Raw genomic sequence first — 25,402 nt, forward strand, 5'->3', positions numbered from 1 at the left:
CTTACCCTATTTTTTTCTTTGTTTTATGCACAAATTCACTTAAATTTCATCTTTTTGGTCTAAAAACGACTTATTTTCTTGGGTCATTTTACTCATCAAGAAAAGGCATATTAATTTAAGAATTTTTAGATATTTTTACTAAAAACAAGACAAAAATACTAAGAAAATGTATTCTTGAAAAGTCATTTTTTGCAGTGAATTAGAAAAACAAAATGCATAAGTATGTTAAACATTCATACATCTTTATAGAAATACATGATACATATTTTGTAAGCAATTTTCCATCAATTTATGTGCAAAAAAATCCACTTTCAAATAAAACAAATCATGGAGCGAAACAATTACTTTCCGTTAGGGAAGTATTGAAATTACATAATTTGTATAACCTTAGGCACAACTCCTGGAAAGAGTTTCGAGTCATTTAAAAGGACACAAGACTGAGTCCCAGTGGGCGTTTATTACCAAAGTATAAATTATCATCAAACAGTTACATGATTCAGAAAAAATGTGGCTACAGCTGCCAAGAAACACATTTCCAAGCCTACTTAATACCACCAAGCCTGTGCAAAGATTTCAAGTGCAAATATATAGTCTACAGTAAAGTGTTTTCTGAGTGATTTATAACCAATCTGGACATAAACGAAGATTTTCACTACAAACCATCAAAGGAATTGTGCTTGGTCGTTTGCAAAGTATATAGACACCATCCTCGTACATTATACAAATAATACCTTCAATGAAACCTCATGACAAACTCAAATTAAATCAACAGGTTGTACATTTTTCAGACAGCACATTACATACAAAATTCATACATACTTTTGCTCTTATATGCTCTGTTCTGAATACAAAAGCTTATTTTAGCTTTTAAACATTACACCCAATTAGGTTATTTACATGACTAGTACCCATTCACTTAGTAAGGGTCCAAATCACACCCAGCGGCCATCTCTGGAACACGTGCTAATGCCTGAGGATAGAGAATACACAACTTTAGGCACAGTTCGTTTTTTGTTGCCATAACCAGGATCTTGCAGCTCCGCTTTAGTTAAACAATCATCCGCATCCACCAAACGAATGTCATCCGTGCTTTTATCCCACGCCCCCATTAAAGCGCAGAGCGACGAGTGCACGTCATCGCGGGCGGCAACGGTGCTCTTCACGCATGGAAGCTGGAGAATGTCGGCACGCCCACCTCTTATTTGGCGCGGGAGACCATTGATGATATCATCAATAGTCTTGGACGAAGACTGGACCGCTTGCCTAAAAGAACTGAGGCCAGCGTCGCTACCTCTCCCTGCATCAGAAATCACAAAATGAAGTCACATATTTGTCATAACCGAGAATTAGACACGTTATTGTGGAAAGAATGAGATACCCTTCAGGGAGCCAGACAATGATGAGTGCAGATCCGTGAGAGCCTGGTTTAGCTTAAGGAGTTTAGATGCAGTGTTTTGAAGTCCATACATGTCTGTGTCTTTATCGTGCTCTGCACTATTTTCAATGGAGTCTGAGCTCTCCTGTGAACAAAGAGATAGATGTACATTTTCAGAGACGTTATCTTCGCTATTATGTTTTAAAAGTAGAAGTTTACCCCAAACCGATACGACCAACCTTTCGTTTAACTTCTTTCATGAAATGGAAAGTGTCTTGACTAATATAAATAGTGCTTTTGGAGCTTAAAGGATTAGTCGCAATGATATTACATATAAAAATCAAATGTTTAACTCTAGGGGAGCTGGAAAATGAGCCTATTTTCAAAAAAAGTGGAGTGTCCCTTTAACAACATCAGGCACCATTCACTTACATTGTATTGAAGAGCAGCATAGCTTCTGTCCAACATCTTATATCCCAAAAACAAAACAACAAATAACTTCAAAATTGATGAGTCTCGTTCGTTTCGGGTCACAGAGTTCAGGTAGGGAGGGTGGGTATCTATTGTTTGACCTAGCATCCCATTCTCTTGTTTAACAATAGCGACGAGCCTGTAGTTTGTGTATTAAAGATAACCGTTACAGCCACATTAAAGTGACAGATAACACACCACTCAATCCATTCATTTTCTAAGCGGCAAAGCAACCCAAGACGTGTGATAAGACTGTTTGGGTACCACGTTTTACAAGCGTTGTGAAAGCAAGTGTGCCTTAACCATTGTGGGGATAGTCATCAATCCAATACATTTTATCCTGAATGACAACAATGATTGCTGCTTGTTAGGTGTACCGATAAACTGCAGTGGATGTAGCGTTGTAGAGCGAGGGCGACCTCCACCATTCTGGTTTTCAAACTTTGTAAAATCTAAAAATGACAAATTGCAAAAAAAGTATGAAGTTATGATAAGGTATACATTTACAACAATTGAAACACAATAGGCTTCATGCCCAGCTGCACTACTTCCTGAACTTCAGCCAGCTCCTTGTTTCCTGTCTGCCATTATTGGACAAACTGATAATCCAGGTGTGTCTGATTATTGTTGTTGTGACTACTGAGGTCAGGCACACCTGGATTAATCAGTTTGTCCAATAATGGCAGACAGGAAACAAGGAGCTGGCTGAAGTTCAGGAAGTAGTGCAGCTGGGCATAAAGCCAATTAAAAAAACAAACATACCTTTTATGGCGTTAATTTACATGATAAACTCTCAATAATGTTTATTTATAATGGTTTGTTAATGTTTTCACAACATGTTAAAATCTCATTTAAATACCAAATAAAAGATTTGAACTTACACCATGTCCTAACCAGATGCAACGCAACCCTGCGCCGCGGGACGCGGTTGAAGGCCTCTTTCCTATCTCGTCAGAGTTTGTGTCTTAAAGGAACACGCTGAATTTTTGGGACTTTAGGTTTTTCACCAAATCCCCCAGAGTGAGATAAGTCCATACATACCCTTTTCATCTTTGACACACACACCGCTAGCATAGCTTAGCACAAAGACTGGAAGCAAATGGCTCCAGCTAGCATACTGCTCCAAATAACTGACAAAATAAAACCAACATTTTCTTGTTTATATGTTGTGATTTGTATAGGTCACATCGTGTACAAATAACAAGATCATTTGACCTTATTTTGTCACTTATTGGGAGCAGCATGCTAGCTGGAGCCATTAACATCCAGTCTTTGTTCTAGGCTAGGCTAGCGGTGGGTGCGTCAGACAGAATTACGGCCGGACACACGGAGATTAAAAAGGTTGTATGGACTTATCCAACTCTGGGGGATACGGCGAAAAAGCTAAAAATCACAAAAGTCGGCGTGTTTAATCGTTTGACAGTACTTAGTACTTTTTTATTTTCTATGTGTGTGCAGGACAGCAGCTCGCTTGCAAAGAGATTGGTTGTGATAATTCATTGATTCGGTCGCATGCTTGTCGCTGGAATCTTATTGCATCCCATCTGGTTAGGACATGATGTTGCAATTACGTACTATAGCATTTGTTTAGTAAACGTTGAGCACTTACCTGTGTTCTAGGCTGAGCAATCTGAGCATCCCGAAGCATCAGTTTGGTGATGGACAGACCAGTGTCGAGAAGTGCAGAGACACCACGACGCATCCCATCCTGCAAAGTATCCACAACCGACCTCTAAAGAGATAAAAAGGAGACATGACGGTGATTTTCCAATCATTTTTTAAGTGAAATAAGGTTTACATTTGTTCACTACATTACTATATGACCTCAGCAATAGAAATGTCTGAAACTGCAGAATAAAGCATCTATTTACATATATACATATGGTCCGAGGTGGTGCGAAAGAGCGGAGGCAGGGACTAATTTGCATATTCATATCTCTAGACCTGTGAGTTTGAGCAGAGGCGGGGAGTAAAAATTGCATATTCATATTCACTTTTTGAAGTTTACAACTTGGGTATGCATAAAGGTTTCAACTGTTATATTATTATTGTTTTATTCTACCAAATACTCTTAAAATAAGCATTTTCATATCAATCAGGGTTCCCACACCTTAGTTAACTTCAAATTCAAGGACTTTCCAGGTCCAATACCCTCAAAGTCAAGGACTAAATGTGGGGAAACATTTCATGTGAGAGCAAGGTTACATTGTGTAACCTTTTAAGATACATTGTTACAGTTCCCTTTCAAGCTTAAAAGTCTAGAATTTTTATGATATTATCCTACACTACACAGGGAATAATATGGTTTTTTTTCCAGAAAACTTCTTGCATAAAATAGATTCAAGCACTTTCAATGACCTGTATCTATGTATGTATATTTTCAAAAACTTCCCTGGGCCTTGAATTTTCCCCTCCAGATTCACAAACTTTCAAGAAAAAAAGATACTCACACTGCCTATCATCTCTGAACCGAGTTCGGTCACATGAAGATCAGTCCCGCTTACTGTCGCCAACAAGCCGATGGTGCTGAGAGACGTGTTCAGACACTTGGAAACCTTCCTCTGCGCCTCTGTTACCATTGAGGAGATCTCAGAGTCACAGCCCTAAGTAAAGATTATTTAGCAAACTTTTACTTACAGAAATAAGTAATATATACAAAGTTTAATACGAAGGATTAATTATTAATTGCAAAAAATGACTTTCTTAATTAGTATTTTTGCTTTGTTTTCAGTAAAAATAACAAAAAAATTCTTCAGATGTATTTTTTTGATAGGCAAAATGACCTAGGAAAATCAGTCTAGTTTTTAGAGAAAAAAATATCAAATCTAGGTAAATTAGTGCTTAAAACAAGCAAAAAAAAATTCTGCCAATGGAACAAGAAAAAGTTTCTTGAATTAAGTCTTTATGAAAAAAGTAAACTTATTTCAAGAATTTTTTTCTTTTCATTAGGCAGATTTTTTTGCTTGTTTTAAGCACTAATTTACTTAAAGTTTATATTTTTTTGTCTAAAAACTAGACTTATTTTCCTAAGTCATTTTGCTCATCAAGAAAATTCATCTTAATTTAAGAATTGTTTTGATATTTTTACTGAAAACAATCCAAAAATACTAAGTAATCTAAATCCTGTCTGCACTGCAAAAAATGACTTCATCAGGAAAACACTGCAAAAAATGATTTTCAAGAAAAAATATTCTTAGTATTTTGGTCTTGTTTTCAATAAAACATATCTAAAAATTCTTATATTAAGATGCTTTTTCTTGATGAGCAAAACGACCCAAGAAAATAAGTCTAGTTTTTAGACCAAAAATATCTAATGTATGTGATTTTGTGCATAAACAAGCAAAAAAATCTGCCAATGGGGTAAGCAAAAAAATCTTGAACATTTTTCTTAAACACTAAATTCAAGAAAAATTTGCTTACCCCATTGGCAGATTTTCTTGCTTGTTTATGCACAAAATCACTTAAATTTGATATTTTTGGTCTAAAAACTAGACTTATTTTCTTGAGTTGTTTTACTCATCAAGGAAAAGCATCTTAATTTAAGAATTTTTAGATATTTTTACTGAAAACAAGACAAAAAGAAAATGTTTTCTTGAAAATAATTTTTTGCAGTGTATTAGGACATAAAACAAACCTTACAAAAAACAAAACATGTGAGCATCTTGAGAAAAAAATAAGTGTTAAGATATGTCAGTTCACTGCAAAATTATTTTTTCAAGAAAAAAATTCTTAGTATTTTTTTCATGTTTTCAGTAAAAATATCTAAAAATTCTTACAGTAAGAAGCAAAACGACCCAAGAAAATAAGTCTAGTTTTTAGACCAAAAATATCAAATTTAAGTGATTTTGTGCATAAAACAAGAAAAACAAATCTGCCAATGGGAATGGGGTAAGCAATTTTTTCTTGAATTTTTCTTGAATTTAGTGTTTAAGAAAAATTTTCAAGATTTTTTTGCTTTCCCCATTGGCAGATTTTTTTTGCTTGTTTTATGCACAAAATCACTTCAATTTGATATTTGTGGTCTAAAAACTAGACTTATTTTCATACGTCATTTTGCTCATCAAGAAAACGCATCTTCATTTAAGAATTTTTAGATATTTTTACTGAAAACAAGACAAAAATACTAAGAATTTCTTTTTTTGAATTTTTTTTTTTGCAGGGTACAAGATGTTTATAAACTAAGGCAGCTCATACATGCATTTTAGTCTGGGACTAAGCCCTGTACCGTACATTTCCACATTTAATGCATTAAGCACCTGAATGAGTAATTGAAGATAGCCTCCGATTTTTTTGACCTCCATTTTGAGCTCTTCGGCTGTCTGAGAGGCTGCGTTTGAGCTGGGCTTAGTGCTGGAGACCCAGTGCATAGTAACAAACACGGCCCTTTCGACGGCTGAGGTGGCCTTCACTAGATGAGTCTGGGCTTCGGTACTGCAGGCAAACACTGTTACCATGTACATAAACAACAAAATGAGTCTCTCTGGATAAATTAGAAGACCTCAACTTTCATATTAATATTTGAGTAATTGAATAGCTGTTTTTTCTTAAGCTAAACACGCTTACAGTTCTCCTGACAGTCATCATTGAGGTGCTCGTAGAGGTCCGCGATGGATCTGACGGCAGCGTGTATGGCGAGCAGGTCTAGGGTCAGTTTGTCGGCCAAGCTTTCGTCCTCCTCGGTTGATTGGCAGGAGCGCAGACGGGCGACGGACGCGCCAATCAGATCCTTGCAGATGGCTGGGAGGGCGGAGTCAGAGGTGCTGGAATGGAAGGAGGGGGGCTTGCTCATACCCATCAGTCCTGAGACAAATAATATCATAATAGTAACTCATAGTGAAGCTATATTACCATTTACCAAGAAGGTCATCCCTAAATGCATAGGAGCCCAGTCTGAAAACCCAGTCAAAGTCATTTTTTTATGATTTACGGTTTTCTACATAAAATTATCATAAAGAACATTCTGTGAAAAAATAACCTTGATATTTTTAATATTGACTGAGTAAATTCATGTCAAAGATAGAAATTAATGTAAAATCAGAGATAAAAATTAAAGGCGGGGTGCACAATGTTTTGAAGAACACTTCACCGTTGCCTTGGTCACATATGTGTGGGGCGGGTCTATCAAAAGAAGGTCCAGATTCTATTGGGGTAGGGGCGTGTTTGTTTATGTGATTTTCAAATAAACATTGGCTTTCAGAGATTGTGCACCCCGCCTTTAAACTCTGATGCTCATCATTACATGATGAGACATCAGCCTGGGGTTCACAGACAGGCTCACGGTTAATCCAGACATGTTGATGATGCAATACTAAACTTATGCAATACCTTAATATAAAGAATAATAAATAATAAAACTAAAAGCTGTCAAAATAAATAGAATAAAATTCATCAAAATAAAAATCCAATATTGGTGTGTTACATGATTTCTGTTCATTACCTTATTGCATTGGTAGCAATTCTACCAAAAAATGATTAATAGCAATGCTTACATGCATTAAAATGAATTTGCAGTTTGTGTATACACAAGGTATAAGTGGTACTTTACCAGAAGACTGTGAGGGACCACAAAGTAAGCTTTGAATGGGGTGCACTCGGATCTCATAGAGACGGCCCGAAATCCTCCTGCCCTTTAATAAACTTCTACTCCTAAACCAGAAGTAAAAAAAAACACCCCAGAATGTTACTCATATCTTTAACCACCACTTTTAGACATCACCATTTAATGCTACTTCTGCAATAGTTAGTTATGCCATGTGCATTTGAACAGTTAAAGTCCCTATAGACCTCCTTTAAAAAAAGCACAGAAGCAACACTTACACCTGGCTGGCAGTAAAACCCATCTCACACTCGGCTATTCGCGCGTAGTTGGACGCTGGAACATTTGACTGTGCGTTTACACCAGCCGCGGTAGAGGCAGCAAAAACGCGCTATTCGCGCGTAGTTGGAGGCTTGAACATTTGACTGCATTTTCACACGAGCCGCGGTAGAGGCGTCAAAAACGCGCTGTTCGCACGCAGTTGGACGCTTGAACATTTGACTTTGCGTTTACACCAGCCGCGGTAGAGGCGGCAAAAACGCGCTGTTCGCACGCAGTTGGACGCTTGAACATTTGACTTTGCGTTTACACCAGCCGCGGTAGAGGCGGCAAAAACGCGCTGTTCGCACGCAGTTGGACGCTTGAACATTTGACTTTGCGTTTACACCAGCCGCGGTAGAGGCGGCAAAAACGCGCTGTTCGCACGCAGTTGGACGCTTGAACATTTGACTTTGCGTTTACACCAGCCGCGGTAGAGGCGGCAAAAACGCGCTGTTCGCACGCAGTTGGACGCTTGAACATTTGACTTTGCGTTTACACCAGCCGCGGTAGAGGCGGCAAAAACGCGCTGTTCGCACGCAGTTGGACGCTTGAACATTTGACTTTGCGTTTACACCAGCCGCGGTAGAGGCGGCAAAAACGCGCTGTTCGCGCGCAGTTGGACGCTTGAACATTTGACTGTGCGTTTACACCAGCCGGGGTAGAGGCGGCAAAAACGCGCTGTTCGCGCGTAGTTGGACGCTTGAACATTTGACTGTGCGTTTACACCAGCCGCGGTAGAGGCGGCAAAAACGCGCTATTCGCGAGTAGTTGGATGCTTGAAAATTTGACTGTGCGTTTACACCACCCGCGGTAGAGGCGGCAAAAACGCGCGAATAGCGCGTAGTCGGACGCTGGAACATTTGACTGTGCGTTTACACCAGCCGCGGTAGAGGCGGCAAAAACGCGCTATTCGCGCGTAGTTGGACGCTTGAACATTTGACTGTGCGTTTACACCACCCGCGGTAGAGGCAGCAAAAACACGCTATTCGCGCGTAGTTGGACGCTTGAACATTTGACTGTGCGTTTACACCACCCGCGGTAGAGGCAGCAAAAACACGCTATTCGCGCGTAGTTGGACGCTTGCACATTTGACTGTGCGTTTACACCAGCCGCGGTAGAGGCGGCAAAAACGCGCTATTCACGCGTAGTTGGACGCTTGAACATTTGAGTTTACTCGCTTCATTCACGTGTTAAAGCCGCATGTGAAATTCTAGTCATTCACACGGAAATTCACGTCATGGGAGGGGCTTCTGCGACTCTGCTGAGACTCCGCTCACTTCCTGTAATCAAGTCACTACTACAGCAAGGTCCTGATTGGTTAATGCGCTGCAGAAATCCGCAGAAGTTCAGATTTTTCAACTCGCTCGTTTCCCGCGGCAACGCTCAATTCGCGCATTCTGCGCAGCAAGATGCCTAATCGCGTCTTTGCATTGACTTAACATGTAAATCACCCGCGCTTGCCGACTCTACCGTGGCTGGTGTAAACGCAGCATGAGTTTACTCGCTTCATTTGCATGTGAAAGGCACGCGTGAAATTCTAGTCATTCGAGACATTTACGCGGAAATTCGCATCATGGGAGGGACTTCTGCAACTCTGCTCGCTTTCTGTAATCAAGTCACTACTACAGCAAGGTCCTGATTGGATAACGCGACGGGGAAATCCGTCGAAGTTCAGATTTTTCAACTCGCGCGTTTCCCGCAGCAACGCTCAATTCGCGCAGAACCGCGCCGCAGGATGCCTAATCGTGTCTTTGCATTGACTTAACATGTAAATCACCCACATTTGCCGCCTCTACCGTGGCTGGTGTAAACGCAGCATGAGTTTACTCGCTTCATTCGCGCATGAAAGGCGCGCGTGAAATTCTAGTCATTCGAGACATTCACGTGGAAATTCGCGTCAGGGGAGGGGGTTCTGCGACTCTGCTTAAGTTTTCATGACCACACGCACAACAACGTGACGTGGGTGCGTAACCTCGATAGCTACGATAGTCAAAATTCTCTACCGGTTCACACATTTTTACTGGTTTATCATATCTAAAGGTTTATCGTCCACCCCAATCTGGATAATCGCATAGCCTATTAATATCAGATAAACATTTTGTGCACATACAGTCATACTTACAAAAATTTACCATGGTTTTATTGTGGTTTTTAAAACCATGGTAATTTTGTGGTTACCATGATTTTTCTAGAGTAACCATGTTTTTTTCGTTTTAACTTTAGTAAAACCATGGTTAATTTTCGTAAGGGAACATTTAATGATTGACAGGTAAACAACCTCATCTAATCCTTGCTGTCTGAGATGCAACAAGGTGGATTAGCGTTCACACTACAAAAGATGTGCATTTTCATCTACATCTATATATGAGGTTTGAGTTATCAGATAACAAAACGCTGGCCACTTGCTTTCAATTCACCCAAAATTTACCAAAGTAAACGGGGTAAAGGGAAGAGAAAGTCGTGAGGAAAAAGTAAGCGATGGTCTACAAAACTAAACCAGCTGTGAGAACAGAGACTTCTCAGAGCTGCAGATGGGAGCGTTTTCAGGGCTGGTGCGAGTTTGGTCCGACAATTCACCAATATTGAATTTGGCGCCAAAGAAGAAAAAAAAAAATGGGAAAGCAAATGGAAAAAGGGTGGAGAACCAAAAAAGCAATGTGCTGCTTTCTTTAGTTTTCCATTCAGTTTGGTTTACAACGGGAAAAACCATCACGGTGGAGAACAAGAACCAGTGTTATGATTCCCGGGCACCAAGCATCCTCTGTGCTTTATGTTAAACAAAAAAGCCCACAGCGCTATCTTTTAGTGAAGTCAGAGAAGACCAATAAATGTAAATACCTTCTACGAGAGAAGGAGGAGGAGGCTGAAGAAGAGGCAGATAAGTCCTGTTCCCACTCATCATTAGGGTTGTAAAACACGTCATCATCTTTAGAGCTGCTCTCCCCCTACAACCAATAAACATCAAACATGATTTAGCTTCAATTTTTTTATGGTAACAAGCTGAGCGCCAACTCTGCTTTTTCTGGAAATAAAAAGCTTTAAATGTCCTCATCTATTATTACGTTATGAATTAAATATTTACCATCATATCCTAACCACATTTTCAGCATCCAATATTTTGGTAACATTTTACAATAAGGTTGAATTTGTTAACATTAGTTAATACATTAGTAAATGCTAAACATTAGCATTGTTAATTCATGTTGGCTAACACATTTTTTAAATAAAAAGTTGTAACTGTTAATATTAATTAATGCACATATCTGTCTCACAGATCTGAGGCACCATTGGCTTCCATACTAGGAAATAAGCACTACTATGGAAGTCAATGGTGCCCCAAAAATGTTTGGTTACAAACACTGTTTTGCTGAACATAAATGAAGATATTTTGAAACATGTTTGTAACCAAACAGATCTGAGGCACCATTGACCTCCATATTAGGAAAGAACACTACAATGAAAGCCAATGGTGCCTCAGATTTGTTTGTTTACAAACATTATTCTGCTGAACACAAATGAAGATACTTTGATTTTTTGTAACCAAACAGATCTGATGCACCATTGACTTCCATACTAGGAAATAAGCACTACTATGGAACTCAATGGTGCATCAGATCTGTTTGGTTACAATCATTTTTCAAAACATCTTTATTTGTGTTCAGCAGAACAGAGACTCCATTGACTTCCATAGTAGTGTTTTTTCCTAGAATGGAAGTCAATGGTGCCCCAGATCTGTTTGTTTACAAACATTGTTCTGCTGAACAAAAATGAAGATACTTTGATTTTTTGTAACCAAACAGATCTGGGGGCACCATTGACTTCCGTAGTATTGTTTTTCCTAGTATGAAAGTCAATGGTGCCTCAGATCTGTTTGCTTACAAAAAATTCAAAATATATTTATTTCTGTTCAGCAGAACAATGTTTGTAACCAAACAGATCGCAGATAAAAACAATACTACGGAAGTCAATGGTGCCCCAAATCTGTTTAATTGTGTTCAGGAGAACAATATTTGTAAACACAGATATTTTGAAAAATGTTTGTAACCAAACAGATCTGAGGCCCCATTGACTTACATACCAGTAAAAAACACTACTATGGAAGCCAATGGTGCCCCAGATCTGTTTGGTTACAAACATTGTTCTGCTGAACACAAATGAAAATATTTTGTAAAATGTTTGTAACCAAACAGGTCTGAGGCCCCACTGACTTCCATACTAGTAAAACAGTACTACTATGGAAGTCAATGGTGCCCCAATCGGTCTGGTTACAAAATTGTTCTGTTGAACACAAATGAAGATATTTGAAAAACGTTTGTAACCAAACAGATCTGAGGCACCATTGACTTCCATAATAGTGTTTTTCCTAGTATGGAAGTCAATGTCGCCCCAGATCTGTTTGTTTACAAACACCGTTCTGCTGAACACAAATAAAGATATTTAAAAAATGTTAGTAACCAAACAGATCTGAGGCACCATTGACTTCCATTCTAGGAAAAAACACTACTATGGAAGTCAATGGTGCCTCAGATCTATTGGTTACAAACTTTGTTCTGCTGAACACAAATGAAGATATTTTAAAAATGTTTGTAACCAAACAGATCTGAGGCACCATTGACTTCCATATAAAAAAAACACTATTATGGAAGTCAATGGTGCCCCAGATCTGTTTGGTTACAAACATTCTTCTGCTGAACACAAATTACAATATTTTGAAAAATGTTTGCAACCAAACAGATCTGTGGCACCATTGACATCCATATTAAAAACACTACTATGGAAGTCAATGGTGCCCCAGATCTGTTTGGTTACAAACATTCTTCTGCTGAACACAAATTAAAATATTTTGAAAAATGTTTGTAACCAAACAGATCTGAGGCACCATTGACTTCCATACTAGGAAAAACACTACTATGGAAGTCAATGGTGCCTTAGATCTATTGGTTTCAAAAATTATTATGCTGAACACAAATGAAGATATTTTGAAAAATGTTTGCAACCAAACAGATCTGAGGCACCATTGACTTCCATACTAGGAAAAAACACTTATGGAAGTCAATGGTGCCCCAGATCTGGTTGGTTACAAACATTGTTCTGCTGAACACAAATTAAAATATTTTGAAAAATGTTTGTAACCAAACAGATCTGAGGCACCATTGACTTCCATACTAGGAAAAACACTACTATGGAAGTCAATGGTGCCTTAGATCTATTGGTTTCAAAAATTATTATGCTGAACACAAATGAAGATATTTTGAAAAATGTTTGCAACCAAACAGATCTGAGGCACCATTGACTTCCATACTAGGAAAAAACACTTATGGAAGTCAATGGTGCCCCAGATCTGGTTGGTTACAAACATTGTTCTGCTGAACACAAATTAAAATATTTTGAAAAATGTTTGTAACCAAACAGATCTGAGGCACAATTGACTTCCATACTAGGAAAAAACACTATTATGGAAGTAAATGGTGCCCCAGATCTGTTAAGTTAAAAAGATTGTTCTACTAAACACAAATGAAGATATTTAAAAAAATGTTTGTAACCAAAGAGAAACAGTTCTGAGGCACCATTGACTTTCATTCTAGAAAAAAACACTACTATGGAAGTCAATGGTGCCCCAGATAAGTTTGGTAACACAAATATAGATATTTAAAAAAAAACAATTTGTACAGCAGAACACATTAATTTATACAGGACAACATTGTAACAAAATAAGAGTAAATGATGGCAGAAATGTAATTTTGGGTGAACTATCCCTTTAACAGCATTGGCATCAAATACTCAGATTTTGTCAATCTCAAAGAACATGGTTACAACATATTTTATTATTCCACCTGCTCAAGTTCCCTCATGCCGGCCAAATTACTCTGAAACTTCTCCAGACTCCAGAAAGTGGAAATCCCCAGTTTAGTGTTCTGGACTTGAACCTGCAGTAGGGCGTCTCCACCACCACCATTTTCTTTATCATTTGCCTCGTGTCTGTCAAAAAAGGCACATTTTATCTGATACCAATACCATTCAACTTCAGTGAAATGGGTCATTCTTTTTTGTCAATCTACAAACACTACATCAAGCCAGATGTTCCTGGTCTACTGGTAGAGCACTGCGTTAGCAATTTTCTGACAAAAGCTCATAGGTTTAATTCTCAGGGAATACACATACTGACAAAAACAAAGTTTGAATCCACTGTAAGTCACTTTGGATAAAATTATACAGCTCTTTTACTCTAAAATCTGATGATTGAGTACTTTAAGGGTAAATTACTTCCACTCAATAAATTGTACCTGCTGAAAACTGTGTGCTTCCTGAGCTTGCCGCTGATTTTGTTTGCTTCTTCAATCATCAAAGACAGCTTCATAGCGTCCCACTGCGGAAAAGCTGCACACATTATGCAGCAAAATATGGTTAATTAATGTATACTATTGAAAAAATTTCCATAATGGAAAATATTTACGGAAGTCTACGGAAGTCAATGGTGCCCCAGATCTGTTTAATTGTGTTCAGGAGAACAATATTTCTAAACAAAGATATTTTGAAAAATGTTTGTAACCAAACAGATCTGAGGCCCCATTGACTTCCATACCAGGAAAAACATTACAATGGAAGTCAATGGTGCCCCAGATCTGTTTGTTTACAAACATTGTTCTGCTGAACACAAAAATATTTTTTAAAAATGTTTGTAACCAAACAGATCTGGGGCACCATTGACTTCCGTAGTATTGTTTTTTCCTAGTATGAAAGTCTATTGTAAAAATGTCCATAATGGAAAATATTTATTTTACCTGATTTAGAGGTATGGTTCACTTTGAGCGCACGTTTCTTCTCAATCTGAGCAAGATCTTCGGCTATCTTCCTCTTCTCTGCCTCAAGGGCCTCCACAATTTTAGCATGCCGGATATCATGATCGGCCATGGCCTACATGAAGTAGAAGTAGTTTATCTGGCAAACTGCGCACAAAACCAGGGACATGTGAACAGGTGTGACCCTATTTTACTGTTGTACCTGTCTGGTAGCCTGGGCCTCCATCCGCAGGCGATTCTTATGGCCGTTTACTTCCTGTTCTAGCAAATTTTTAACAGTCTGAAGCTGTTCGATCTGACTGACGGCTCGCTGTTTATCCTGCTCTTGCTCTCTTTTCTTCAGACTCTCCTCCTGCTGAAATAAAACGGACAAATAAAACATCTTTCTTTCTCATAAAAGAAAAGGATGGCAGGAATCATGTGTACGGTCGGTGACTTACCAGCTCTCTCTCCAAAGCTTTAATTCGGTTCTCATACTGGATCTTCTGCTCGCTCAGCTCCTGTTGGGCCATCTCTTTAGCCACCTGGATCCCCTGCATCATCTCCTCTTTGGCCTTCAACCGTGCCGCTTCAATTTCTGCCTCGAGTCTACGAAAAATCATTTCATAAAGTCAAAAGAACAGTCAAGACAAATACTTTTTTGCTGCTGTACCTTTAAGCAGTGGCGGACGGTGACTTCTTTTTCGAGGGTGCACGATACGAACTCGTATTTAGCCCGTCATATGTGTGGCTCATCATTTCGAAATGTGTGTTTGGCGTGTCATGTAAACGTACTGTATGTGCATTATGTGTGATGTCAAAATACGAGCCTGCTGCAGATGAGTCTAAAGGGTTTATGGGTCAACCAAATTTCATAATCGTGACGGCCCTAGTATGAGGGTCGTTCAAGTCAAACCCGTGGGACATTTAGTCTCACGAGTCCTGTTTTTACTAAAAAAAACTCAAGTCAGAGCTGCTTCTGTTTCTTAACGTGTATTCTAGGTGAACTGTGTGAAAGCGAGAAAAATATGAGTTGGTTTTTTAGTAACTCACTGAGCCCTCTGGGCAGACAGCAGTTCATTTTTGGCAAATTCAAAGTCCCTCTGCCCATCTCCAGCATTCCAACAGGATGCCCGCTTGCCGCTTTGAACTTCAGCTGGGTGGTTGAAACGAAAGTAGTGATCACCTCCGAGAATCACGCGATCACCCTAAAACGAAAATAAAATATGCATACACATGTATAATTCCTGTTTCATGAGGTTTAGACTCATTTTTTTGGTTATTAATACCCCTTTTGCCCCATGATGAGGATTATTCAACCAGACAATCTTAGATCTTTGTTTATGAATCCTAATCCTAATTTTGTAATGCCACCAACTTTCTGTCAGTGGAATTTGTAATGAAACCCTCTGTGTGAATATTGGGCGCTTCCAAAGGGTCATCCGGTTCATGCTGTCACTTACGTGGTGAAGCACGGTGCACTCGGACACAATATTTCCATTCAAGTAGGTCTTGGCATTCGGCATCGGCTTAATGCTGACAGTACCGTTCACATTGGAGATGACACTGAAAATGAATATGGAAACAGAAGAAAGTCACATAATGGAATAAAAGGTCAACAGAGTCTATAAAATTGTCTTGTTTATATTTTTCAATTACGTACAATTTCCCATGTTGCTAAGCATTTTCAGTTTTTGTAAATAAGAAATTGCTTATGTGTCATCAAATAAATGGTTTGGCCATATTTCACAGTATTCAAAGTCTAGTTTAGTTTTTCCATGAACATTTCCCTCTTTGAACTTTTTTTCTACTGCACCTTTGAACTTCTACATACATAACCAGCCTGATCTCAAGAATGTGTACGTATTTTACAAGTTGGCTAATTTCTACGAAGTGAATCGTACAAAATTATACGATTATCATAAAAAAACAATAAGGAAACTGTTCTGTTAACAAGCCTGATCTTACCATAACTCGTACATATTTTACAAGTTGGCTTATTGGTACGAAGTGAATCGTACGATTTTTTTTATATAATAATAGTATAAGGAAACTGCTCTCCTAACCAGCTTGATCTCACGATAAATCGTACATATTTTACAAGTTGGCTAATTCATACGAAGTAAATCGTACAAAAAGATACGATTATTATTAAAAAAACTATAACGAAACCCCACACCTAACCCCGCCCCTAATTTGTACGAAGTGAATCGTAAAAAAACTATATATTTTAAAAAAAATATATATATAATAATAGTATAAGGAAACTGCTCTCCTTACCAGCCTGATCTCACGAGAATTCGTACGTATTTTACAAGTTGGCTAATTCGTACAAAGTGAATTGTACAAAATCATACGATTATCATAAAAAAACAATAAGGAAACTGCTCTCCTAACAAGCCTGATCTTACCATAACTCATACATATTTTACAAGTTGGCTTATTCGTACAAAGTGAATCGTACAATTTTTTATATAATAATGGTATAAGGAAACTGCTCTCCTAACCAGCTTGATCTTACGATAAATCTTACATATTTTACAAGTTGGCTAATTCGTACGAAGTGAATCGTGCAAAATCATACGATTATCATAAAAAAACACAATACGGAAACTGCTCTCCTAACCAGCCTGATCTCACGATAAATCGTACGTATTTTACAAGTTGGCTAATTCGTACGAAGTGAATCGTGCAAAATCATACGATTATCATTAAAAACACAATACGGAAACTGCTCTCCTAACCAGCCTGATCTCACGAGAATTCGTACGTATTTTACAAGCTGGCTAATTCGTACGAAGTGAATCGTACAATTTTTTTATATAATAATAGTATAAGGAAACTGCTCTCCTAACCAGCTTGATCTCACGATAAATCGTACATATTTTACAAGTTGGCTAATTCATACGGAGTAAATCGTACAAAAAGATACGATTATTATTAAAAAACTATAACGAAACCCCACACCTAACCCCGCCCCTAATTCGTATGAAGTGAATCGTAAAAAAACTATATATTTAAAAAAAATATATATAATAGTATAAGAAAACTGCTCTCCTTACCAGCCTGATCTCACGAGAATTCGTACGTATTTTACAAGTTGGCTAATTCGTACCAAGTGAATTGTACAAAATCATACGATTATCATAAAAAAACAATAAGGAAACTGCTCTCCTAACAAGCCTGATCTTACCATAACTCATACATATTTTACAAGTTGGCTAATTCGTACGAAGTGAATCGTACAATTTTTTTAAATATAATAATCGTATAAGGAAACTGCTCTCCTAACAAGCCTGATCTTACCATAACTCGTACATATTTTACAAGTTGGCTAATTCGTACGAAGTGAATCGTACAATTTTTTTAAATATAATAATCGTATAAGGAAACTGCTCTCCTAACCAGCTTGATCTCACGATAAATCGTACATATTTTACAAGGTGGCTAATTCATACGAAGTAAATCATACAAAAAGATATGATTATTATTAAAAACTATAACGAAACCCCACACCTAACCCCGCCCCTAACTCGTACGAAGTGAATCGTAAAAAAACACTATTTTTTAAATGATAATCGTATAAGGAAACTGCTCTCCTAACCAGCCTGATCTCATGAGAATTTGTACGTCTTTTACAAGTTGGCTAATTCGTACGAAGTGAATCGTGCAAAATTATACGATTATCATAAAAAAAACAATAAGGAAACTGCTCTCCTAATCAGCCTGATCTTACCATGACTCGTTGTTGGCTAATTCGTACGAAGTGAATCGTAATTTTTTTTTATATAATAATCATATAAGGAAACTGCTCTCCTAACCAGCCTGATCTCACAATAAAACTTACGTATTTTACAAGTTGGCTAATTCTTACAAAGTGAATCGTGCAAAATCATATGATTATTATTAAAAACTATAACGAAACCCCACACCTAACCCCGCCCCTAACTCGTACGAAGTGAATCGTAAAAAAACACTATTTTTTAAATGATAATCGTATAAGGAAACTGCTCTCCTAACCAGCCTGATCTCACGAGAATTTGTACGTCTTTTACAAGTTGGCTAATTCGTACAAAGTGAATCGTGCAAAATTATACGATTATCATAAAAAAAAACAATAAGGAAACTGCTCTCCTAACCAGCCTGATCTCACAATAAATCGTACGTATTTTACAAGGTGGCTAATTCATACGAAGTAAATCATACAAAAAGATACGATTATTATTAAAAACTATAACGAAACCCCACACCTAACCCCGCCCCTAACTCGTACGAAGTGAATCGTAAAAAAACACTATTTTTTAAATGATAATCGTATAAGGAAACTGCTCTCCTAACCAGCCTGATCTCACGAGAATTTGTACGTCTTTTACAAGTTGGCTAATTCGTACGAAGTGAATCGTGCAAAATTATACGATTATCATAAAAAAAACAATAAGGAAACTGCTCTCCTAATCAGCCTGATCTTACCATGACTCGTTGTTGGCTAATTCGTACGAAGTGAATCGTAATTTTTTTTTTATATAATAATCATATAAGGAAACTGCTCTCCTAACCAGCCTGATCTCACAATAAAACTTACGTATTTTACAAGTTGGCTAATTCGTACGAAGTGAATCGTGCAAAATCATATGATTATCATAAAAAAACACAATACGGAAACTGCTCTCCTAACCAGCCTGATCTCACGATAAATCGTACGTATTTTACAAGTTGGCTAATTCATACGAAGTAAATGGTACAAAAACATTCGATTATCATTAAAAAACTATAATGAAACCCCACACCTAACCCCGCCCCTAATCCCAATGTAACAAAAGTAAATTGTACAAAAATGTACAAATGCGGCCGTATAAATTAATACAAATTAGCCAGCTTGTAAAATACATACGAATTGCCATGAGATTGTCATAACCTCTTAAGTATGACCTCTAGAAGCACGTTTTTGTTTTTAGAATGAGCACAAATCACACAAACAACACACATGAGAGATAAATGTCAATTAATGGAAAAAATGCTGATTCCTCAATCTCTGAATTAATATCGAATAACGTACAACAACAATTATGCAGATTTTACACAATAGCAGTTTTGAATTTACATAGCATTTAAGCAAACGCACACCATACGAGGTGCAGGTCAAATGTAACAAATTTCTAAAACGAAGATATGACCACACGCTTGCACATACTGTAATTGTGTAAAATTCAGTATTTGCAAGTAGGTATGCAGTCATATCTTCTTCATATAGTTCTCAATTTATAAGCATGATCATATTCAGAAGAATGAAGTAATCCTGTTTCCTTAAATGGTCAAAGATGGACCGAGTAGGAATCTCTTATTTTAAAGCAAATGCAATTTGTTCTGTCCCTTTGAATCTAATCAAAAGTGAATAACTGAACAAAAGTAGGACACAATCCATCTCACCAGTGCTCATCGGCGATAAGAGCCCCAGACAGCTGTATGTCGTGGTTCAACTCGGACTTGAGTTTGCCGACCTTGGTCTCACCCTCTTTAATCATGTACAACAACATCTCTGACAGCTGCGGATCCTCATTCAGGTTCACAAGGTTAGGTAGGCGGTTATCCACCTTAAAGGTGACGCCAGCCCGCTGAGCGAGGTAAAGAGAAACAAATTAAAGCGAAGAAAGAGAAAGATGATGACCATGAGACGTTTGCAAAAGCTCATCGCTCCGTTAAGGTCTGAATGTTATTTGACAGATTCATTTACCTGCAACTCTTTGGTTTCTTCACGTTTTCTTTTTTCAGCCTCCTCTAATTTTTCCTTCCAAGTTCTACGTGCATTAAAGGACAAGAAAAGTTGAGAAAAACTTATTTTTGTGCAAGCAAAAAGGTGCCGCAAACTCAAAAACTTTTTGCGACACAAAACAAATTGCAAATGATTGTTCGCAAACAAATTTCCGATACACTCCCTAATTTAACAAAATAATATAAAAGTCATTTTATTTGTGATGTACTGTTTTCTACATAAAATCATCTTACATAAAGACCTTGAAATCTTTAATACTGACTGAGTATTGGTCATGTCAAATATTGAAATAAATGTAAAATCAATGATTTAAATCAAACTTTGATGCTTCTAATCTCATATTTATATTATACGACTTTATCCTGGATTTTACAGAAAGGGTAACATAAAATTGTGAATATAAAGCATTCTAGACAGCAGACGACTCCGGGCCGAATCCGCACTGGATTCATGCCGAAGTCATGTAAAATATTATAAATTACATAAAAGATATTTTCAATAAAGAAAATCATTAAATTTACTTGCATTATAATGTATAATATGATATAATCTGAGCGAACTGACCTGTGAGCCTCTGCCATTTCTCGCTCCTGTTGAGAGAGTTTAGTCTTCAGAGCTGTGATCTCTTGCTGAAAGAGTCTCATTTTCTCTGGCTCGACACCCTGAGAGCTCATCTGAGCCGCACGAAGTTTATCAACCTCGGCTTTCAGCTCTAAACACAAAAAAACAACAACAGTATGTCAAAAACAAGCAGTATAAAACTAACCCTAACATTTTAACTCATATCAGTAGGATGTGAATGGTGCCTATCATTTCTGTAAACGCAGTGCCCTCTAGAGGACAAACAGTGTGATGCAATCTCTCATAACCTACCCTGACAACAAAAACGAAATCCCATTTACATTAATATGCATTAAATTGATACAAAGCAATACAAGCTATACATTTTATCAGTATGTGTGTGTGTTCGCTGGGAATCAAATCTGCTGAGCTACAACACTGACATGAATCGGTACATAAAGGCTATAAACACAAGGAAACAGCGTTATAATTTGTTACAGATGATGAAACCTCATGACTGACCTCGGATCAGCTTGGCGTTGGTGTCTTCGTTGACTTTGGCTATGTTAATGATCATACGGGCCTGCTGTGCGTAGCGCAACGTGCTCAAACTCTCCTCCATGTTACTGGCCGCAGGACTCAGTGTGGCAATCATGGCAGTCTTGGAGTTCCCACCCAGACTTTCTTTTAATAACCTGAACACATAATACACACGACACAAATCAGTAAGACTTTCATGACCTTTTACAAGCAATGAATATTGTAAGGTATCCCATATTTACACTTTATATTTTTGTATTTTTGTTGAACATTACACACAAGTGATGGAACGATGATGTAGCTGCGCCAGAGGTCGAAGTGCTGCAAACTAAGTGCTCTTCCGCCATACAATATAGTTCTCATTTTTATCGCCACGTTTTATTTTGTGCCACCATACTTACTCGTGTAACAGTCTTTTTAATAGGGAAAACATGGAAGTGTTTGGTGGCTTCTAAATTCATCCCTGTTTGGATCCTAAGGAATGAATGGGGCTAGGCTAAATGCTAACACATTCACGACACGCTGTGCAAAGATTAAGTGCACACATTGAAAAAAGATAGGTATGTATTAATTAATCTAAGTTGAGGTAAAAACATAGTAAAATATTGAAAAACTGTGGTGTTTTCCTTTAAAGGAGGGTTTTTAGTTTATGCAAATTGAACTTCCCTCCCATATTTATACTTAAAGGGTTCATGTTATGCAAAATTTATGTTTTGACAAAAATGTGTGTTGGAAGTGTGTAAACACAATCACCCTACAATAAAAACAATTAAAATCCATGCACTCCTACTTTTTATTCCCTATTAAACGTTTTGATTCTTGTTAATGTGACGTCACACTGATAAGCTCCGCCTACAGTCACTGACTGACTGGTGAATTTTACCCGAAACCTTTCCTTGATGTGTTTGTTAGCACATTGTAGCACTAATGCAGCTAAATATATTATTGTCCCAGACTGTATTTATATAATTCCGATCCATTTTTAACCAAAAGCAGTCGCTCATTTGCATTTAAAGGGACACTCCACTTTTGCTGCTGTAACATGGCTGCAGGAGGCGTAGTGATATTACACAGTGCCCGAAAATAGTCCCATGCTATTAAAAGATATTAAGGGGACTATTTTCGGCTGCTGCTTAATATCAATTTGCCTGGTGCAGCCATGTTACGGCAGCAAAGTCCTTGATTATTATTACGCCAGAATGAGAGTATAGTTCCTATACATATCTGCCTAGAAAATTACAACTTTTAATTTTTCATCGGTCTTAATACACAATGTAACTACAGAAGAGTCAAGTTTGAAATAGGAAAAATATCGAAACTGTTTGGTTATTTTTAGCGTGATGCTAATGGTCTAATCAGATTCAATGGATTATGCTAAGCTATGCTAAAAGTGGTACCGCCAGACCCGGAGATCAGCTGAATGGATTCCAAAACGGTAAAAATCAAATGTTTAACTCTAGGGTTCTAAGCTAAATGACAATCATTAACTCTTTGAAGTTCGAACCAACAAAAGTCATTAAGTACTATTTGAACAATTAAATTTTTTTCATTTACAACATGCACCTCAACTTAGATCAGCTGAATGGATTCCAAAACGGTAAAAATCAAATGTTTAACTCTAGGGGAGCTGGAAAATAAATATATTTTCAAAATAAGTGGAGTGTCCCTTTAAAGGTACAGACATAAAAACAGCGCGTTTATACTTCCACGCAAATAATAGGGGCACTTTGGACATGATATAACAAATGATCTGTGGGGTATTTTAAACTAAAACTTTACAGACACATTCTAGGCAAACCTGATACTTATTACATCTTGTAAAATGGGCATAATGTAGGCGCTTTAAAGACAACATATAATAACTGATGCAATATTTACATTTGTGCATAAGAGCTACATTTTTCTGGTCTCATTATACATGAATCATCTTTATTCTAAAGAAAAATATGATAATCGTTCATCAAAATGTAATAACTTTCTCTGCTTTCTCTAGAAAGACTGATGATGTAATCAAAGACATGTTTGCTTGTGATTTTTATACTTTAAGAAAAAAGTGATTTTTCCTTGGGTGCAAAACCCAAGTCGTCTTGCCAGGGTATTGCTAAAAAAGCTCCTTTTTTTTTTTGGTCCAAGTCAAACAAGACCACTAGAACAGGGCATTACTACTTTATTGTTTGCCATGATCACTTAGTAGAGTACTAGCATAACACCATTCAAAAGTAAAGGATTTGACATCATTATCGCAAATAATGCATGATGCCAAATTCAAGCAAATCCTGATGGAAAATCCACCGTAAATTAAATGATAAAAGTGAAAGTGACTTGATTGTCAAGCCCATAATCGAAATGTGACCTCTGCAATTAACCCATCCCAGTTGAGTAATAAACATTCATTAAGTAATGACTTGAATCGGCGACGTTCAGGTTACAAGTCAGACTTTTTGACCATAAGGAAACAACCTGCCTAATATTATTCCCTTCTATATATTCTGCTTCATTCATAAATGCATCAGTGTATGCAAGGTTGCAAAATACATGATATGTAGTCTTCAAAACTACATAAATCAAAATGCAAAATGGATATTTATAAGCAAAAGCTTCTCACCATGTAAGCACTGACTCTCTGTATGGAGTGAAGACCTTTTTTCTGCTCTGAGACTGTTCTGAAAGTGAGGAGATCACCTTTCCCAATGTGAGCAGAGACTTGTTGATACTTGCTCCCTCCTGCAAAAAAGCATTTTATACTGCATTGATAAATTGCAATCCATTGATGCATTTCAATGCATCAACCTTAAAGGGACACTCCACTTTTTATTTTGAATATACTCATTTTTCAGCTCCCCTACAGTTAAAAATTAAATTTTTACCATTTTGGAATCCATTCAGCTGATCTCCGGGTCTGGCGGTACCAATTTTAGCATAGCTTAGCACAATCCATTGAATCTGATTAGACCATTAGCATCGTGCTTAAAAATTAACAAAGAGTTTTGATATTTTTCCTATTTAAAACTTGACTCTTCTGTAGTTACATCGTGTACTAAGACCGACAGAAAATTAAAAGTTGTGATTTTCTAGGCAGATAATATTATGGTTAGGAACTATACTCTCATTCTGGCGTAATAATCAAGGACTTTGCTGCCGTAACATGGCTGCAGGAGATGCAATGATATTATGCAGGGACCGATTTTCGTCTGCTGCGTAATATCATTAAGCATATTTTCAAAAAAAGTGGAGTGTCCCTTTGAGATAAAAATTTTAAACAATAATTATGCCAATAATCTATCATATTTTTAAAACGAATTACATAACTATGACTCTATTTTGATATGATTTAAACAGTAACAAGCTCTGTGTCCCCCATGTAATCATGCAATATAACTAAAAGGCAAATACTGGATGGTGGATTACCCTGAGCCGGTCCCCGCTGGTCTGGGCGGAAGTACAGCGCTCACTTCCTGCTAAATCCACCAAGTTTATCCTGCTGGTGATGCAGTGCTCATGTTCCTCCTCCTCCACAAATTCGGTCTGTGCACATGTGCAGAAACACAACATCATATCATCAGATGCATCAGATCTAAGCTCGATGAGAATCATTAACCCTTCAAACCCACAAAAGTAATTAAATACTAACATAACATACAGATGCTTTACTCAAAGCAAGTTACAATGTGCATCATTTATCGGTCGGCTGTGCACCCCTTGAATTCAAACCCATGACCTTGGAGTTGTTTCGGAACACTCACGAGGGGCGCCAGCGTTAACACTTGATGGAGGGCGTGTCTGAAGCACGGCCAACAACCAATCAAAGTGGCCGCAACACATGCTCCTCTGTTCTCCGGTCTTGCATAAATGTAATTGGCTGGCTCTACACTAGGTTATTTGCATAAGGCGATCTAACGCATGCATTGGCGACTGAAAAGTTGAGAAATTTACAACAACTGCCGCTGGGGCAACAGCTGTGACGATCCACAATTCAGTTGACGTCACCCATTCATTCAAAGTAAATGAGAAGCGTTAATATTTACGCCCCGTGTAAATGTACCGTCGGG

At 37.6% G+C, this 25,402-nt stretch overlaps 1 protein-coding gene across 1 annotated transcript in view; it reads right to left on the reverse strand.

Moving 5' to 3' along the window:
* Positions 1-279: 279 nt before the first annotated feature.
* Positions 280-25,402, reverse strand: part of kif14 (kinesin family member 14) — a 28,948-nt gene continuing 3,825 nt past the window's right edge. The window contains exons 8-29 of the mRNA XM_065259541.1: positions 24,762-24,878; positions 23,959-24,077; positions 21,336-21,508; positions 20,817-20,964; positions 20,214-20,277; positions 19,910-20,094; positions 15,946-16,048; positions 15,536-15,690; positions 14,944-15,091; positions 14,706-14,858; positions 14,486-14,618; positions 13,988-14,081; positions 13,538-13,682; positions 10,542-10,648; positions 7,392-7,492; positions 6,410-6,646; positions 6,103-6,290; positions 4,297-4,449; positions 3,456-3,578; positions 2,224-2,298; positions 1,379-1,520; positions 280-1,297 (exon numbers count right to left, since the gene is read on the reverse strand). Coding sequence (XP_065115613.1) covers positions 933-1,297; positions 1,379-1,520; positions 2,224-2,298; positions 3,456-3,578; positions 4,297-4,449; positions 6,103-6,290; positions 6,410-6,646; positions 7,392-7,492; positions 10,542-10,648; positions 13,538-13,682; positions 13,988-14,081; positions 14,486-14,618; positions 14,706-14,858; positions 14,944-15,091; positions 15,536-15,690; positions 15,946-16,048; positions 19,910-20,094; positions 20,214-20,277; positions 20,817-20,964; positions 21,336-21,508; positions 23,959-24,077; positions 24,762-24,878 — 3,228 coding nt within the window. The 3' untranslated portion in view covers positions 280-932. The remainder of the gene's footprint in view (positions 1,298-1,378; positions 1,521-2,223; positions 2,299-3,455; positions 3,579-4,296; positions 4,450-6,102; positions 6,291-6,409; positions 6,647-7,391; positions 7,493-10,541; positions 10,649-13,537; positions 13,683-13,987; positions 14,082-14,485; positions 14,619-14,705; positions 14,859-14,943; positions 15,092-15,535; positions 15,691-15,945; positions 16,049-19,909; positions 20,095-20,213; positions 20,278-20,816; positions 20,965-21,335; positions 21,509-23,958; positions 24,078-24,761; positions 24,879-25,402) is intronic.

This window comes from Paramisgurnus dabryanus, chromosome 24 (assembly GCF_030506205.2).
Source record: "Paramisgurnus dabryanus chromosome 24, PD_genome_1.1, whole genome shotgun sequence".
Taxonomy (NCBI): Eukaryota; Metazoa; Chordata; class Actinopteri; order Cypriniformes; family Cobitidae; genus Paramisgurnus; species Paramisgurnus dabryanus.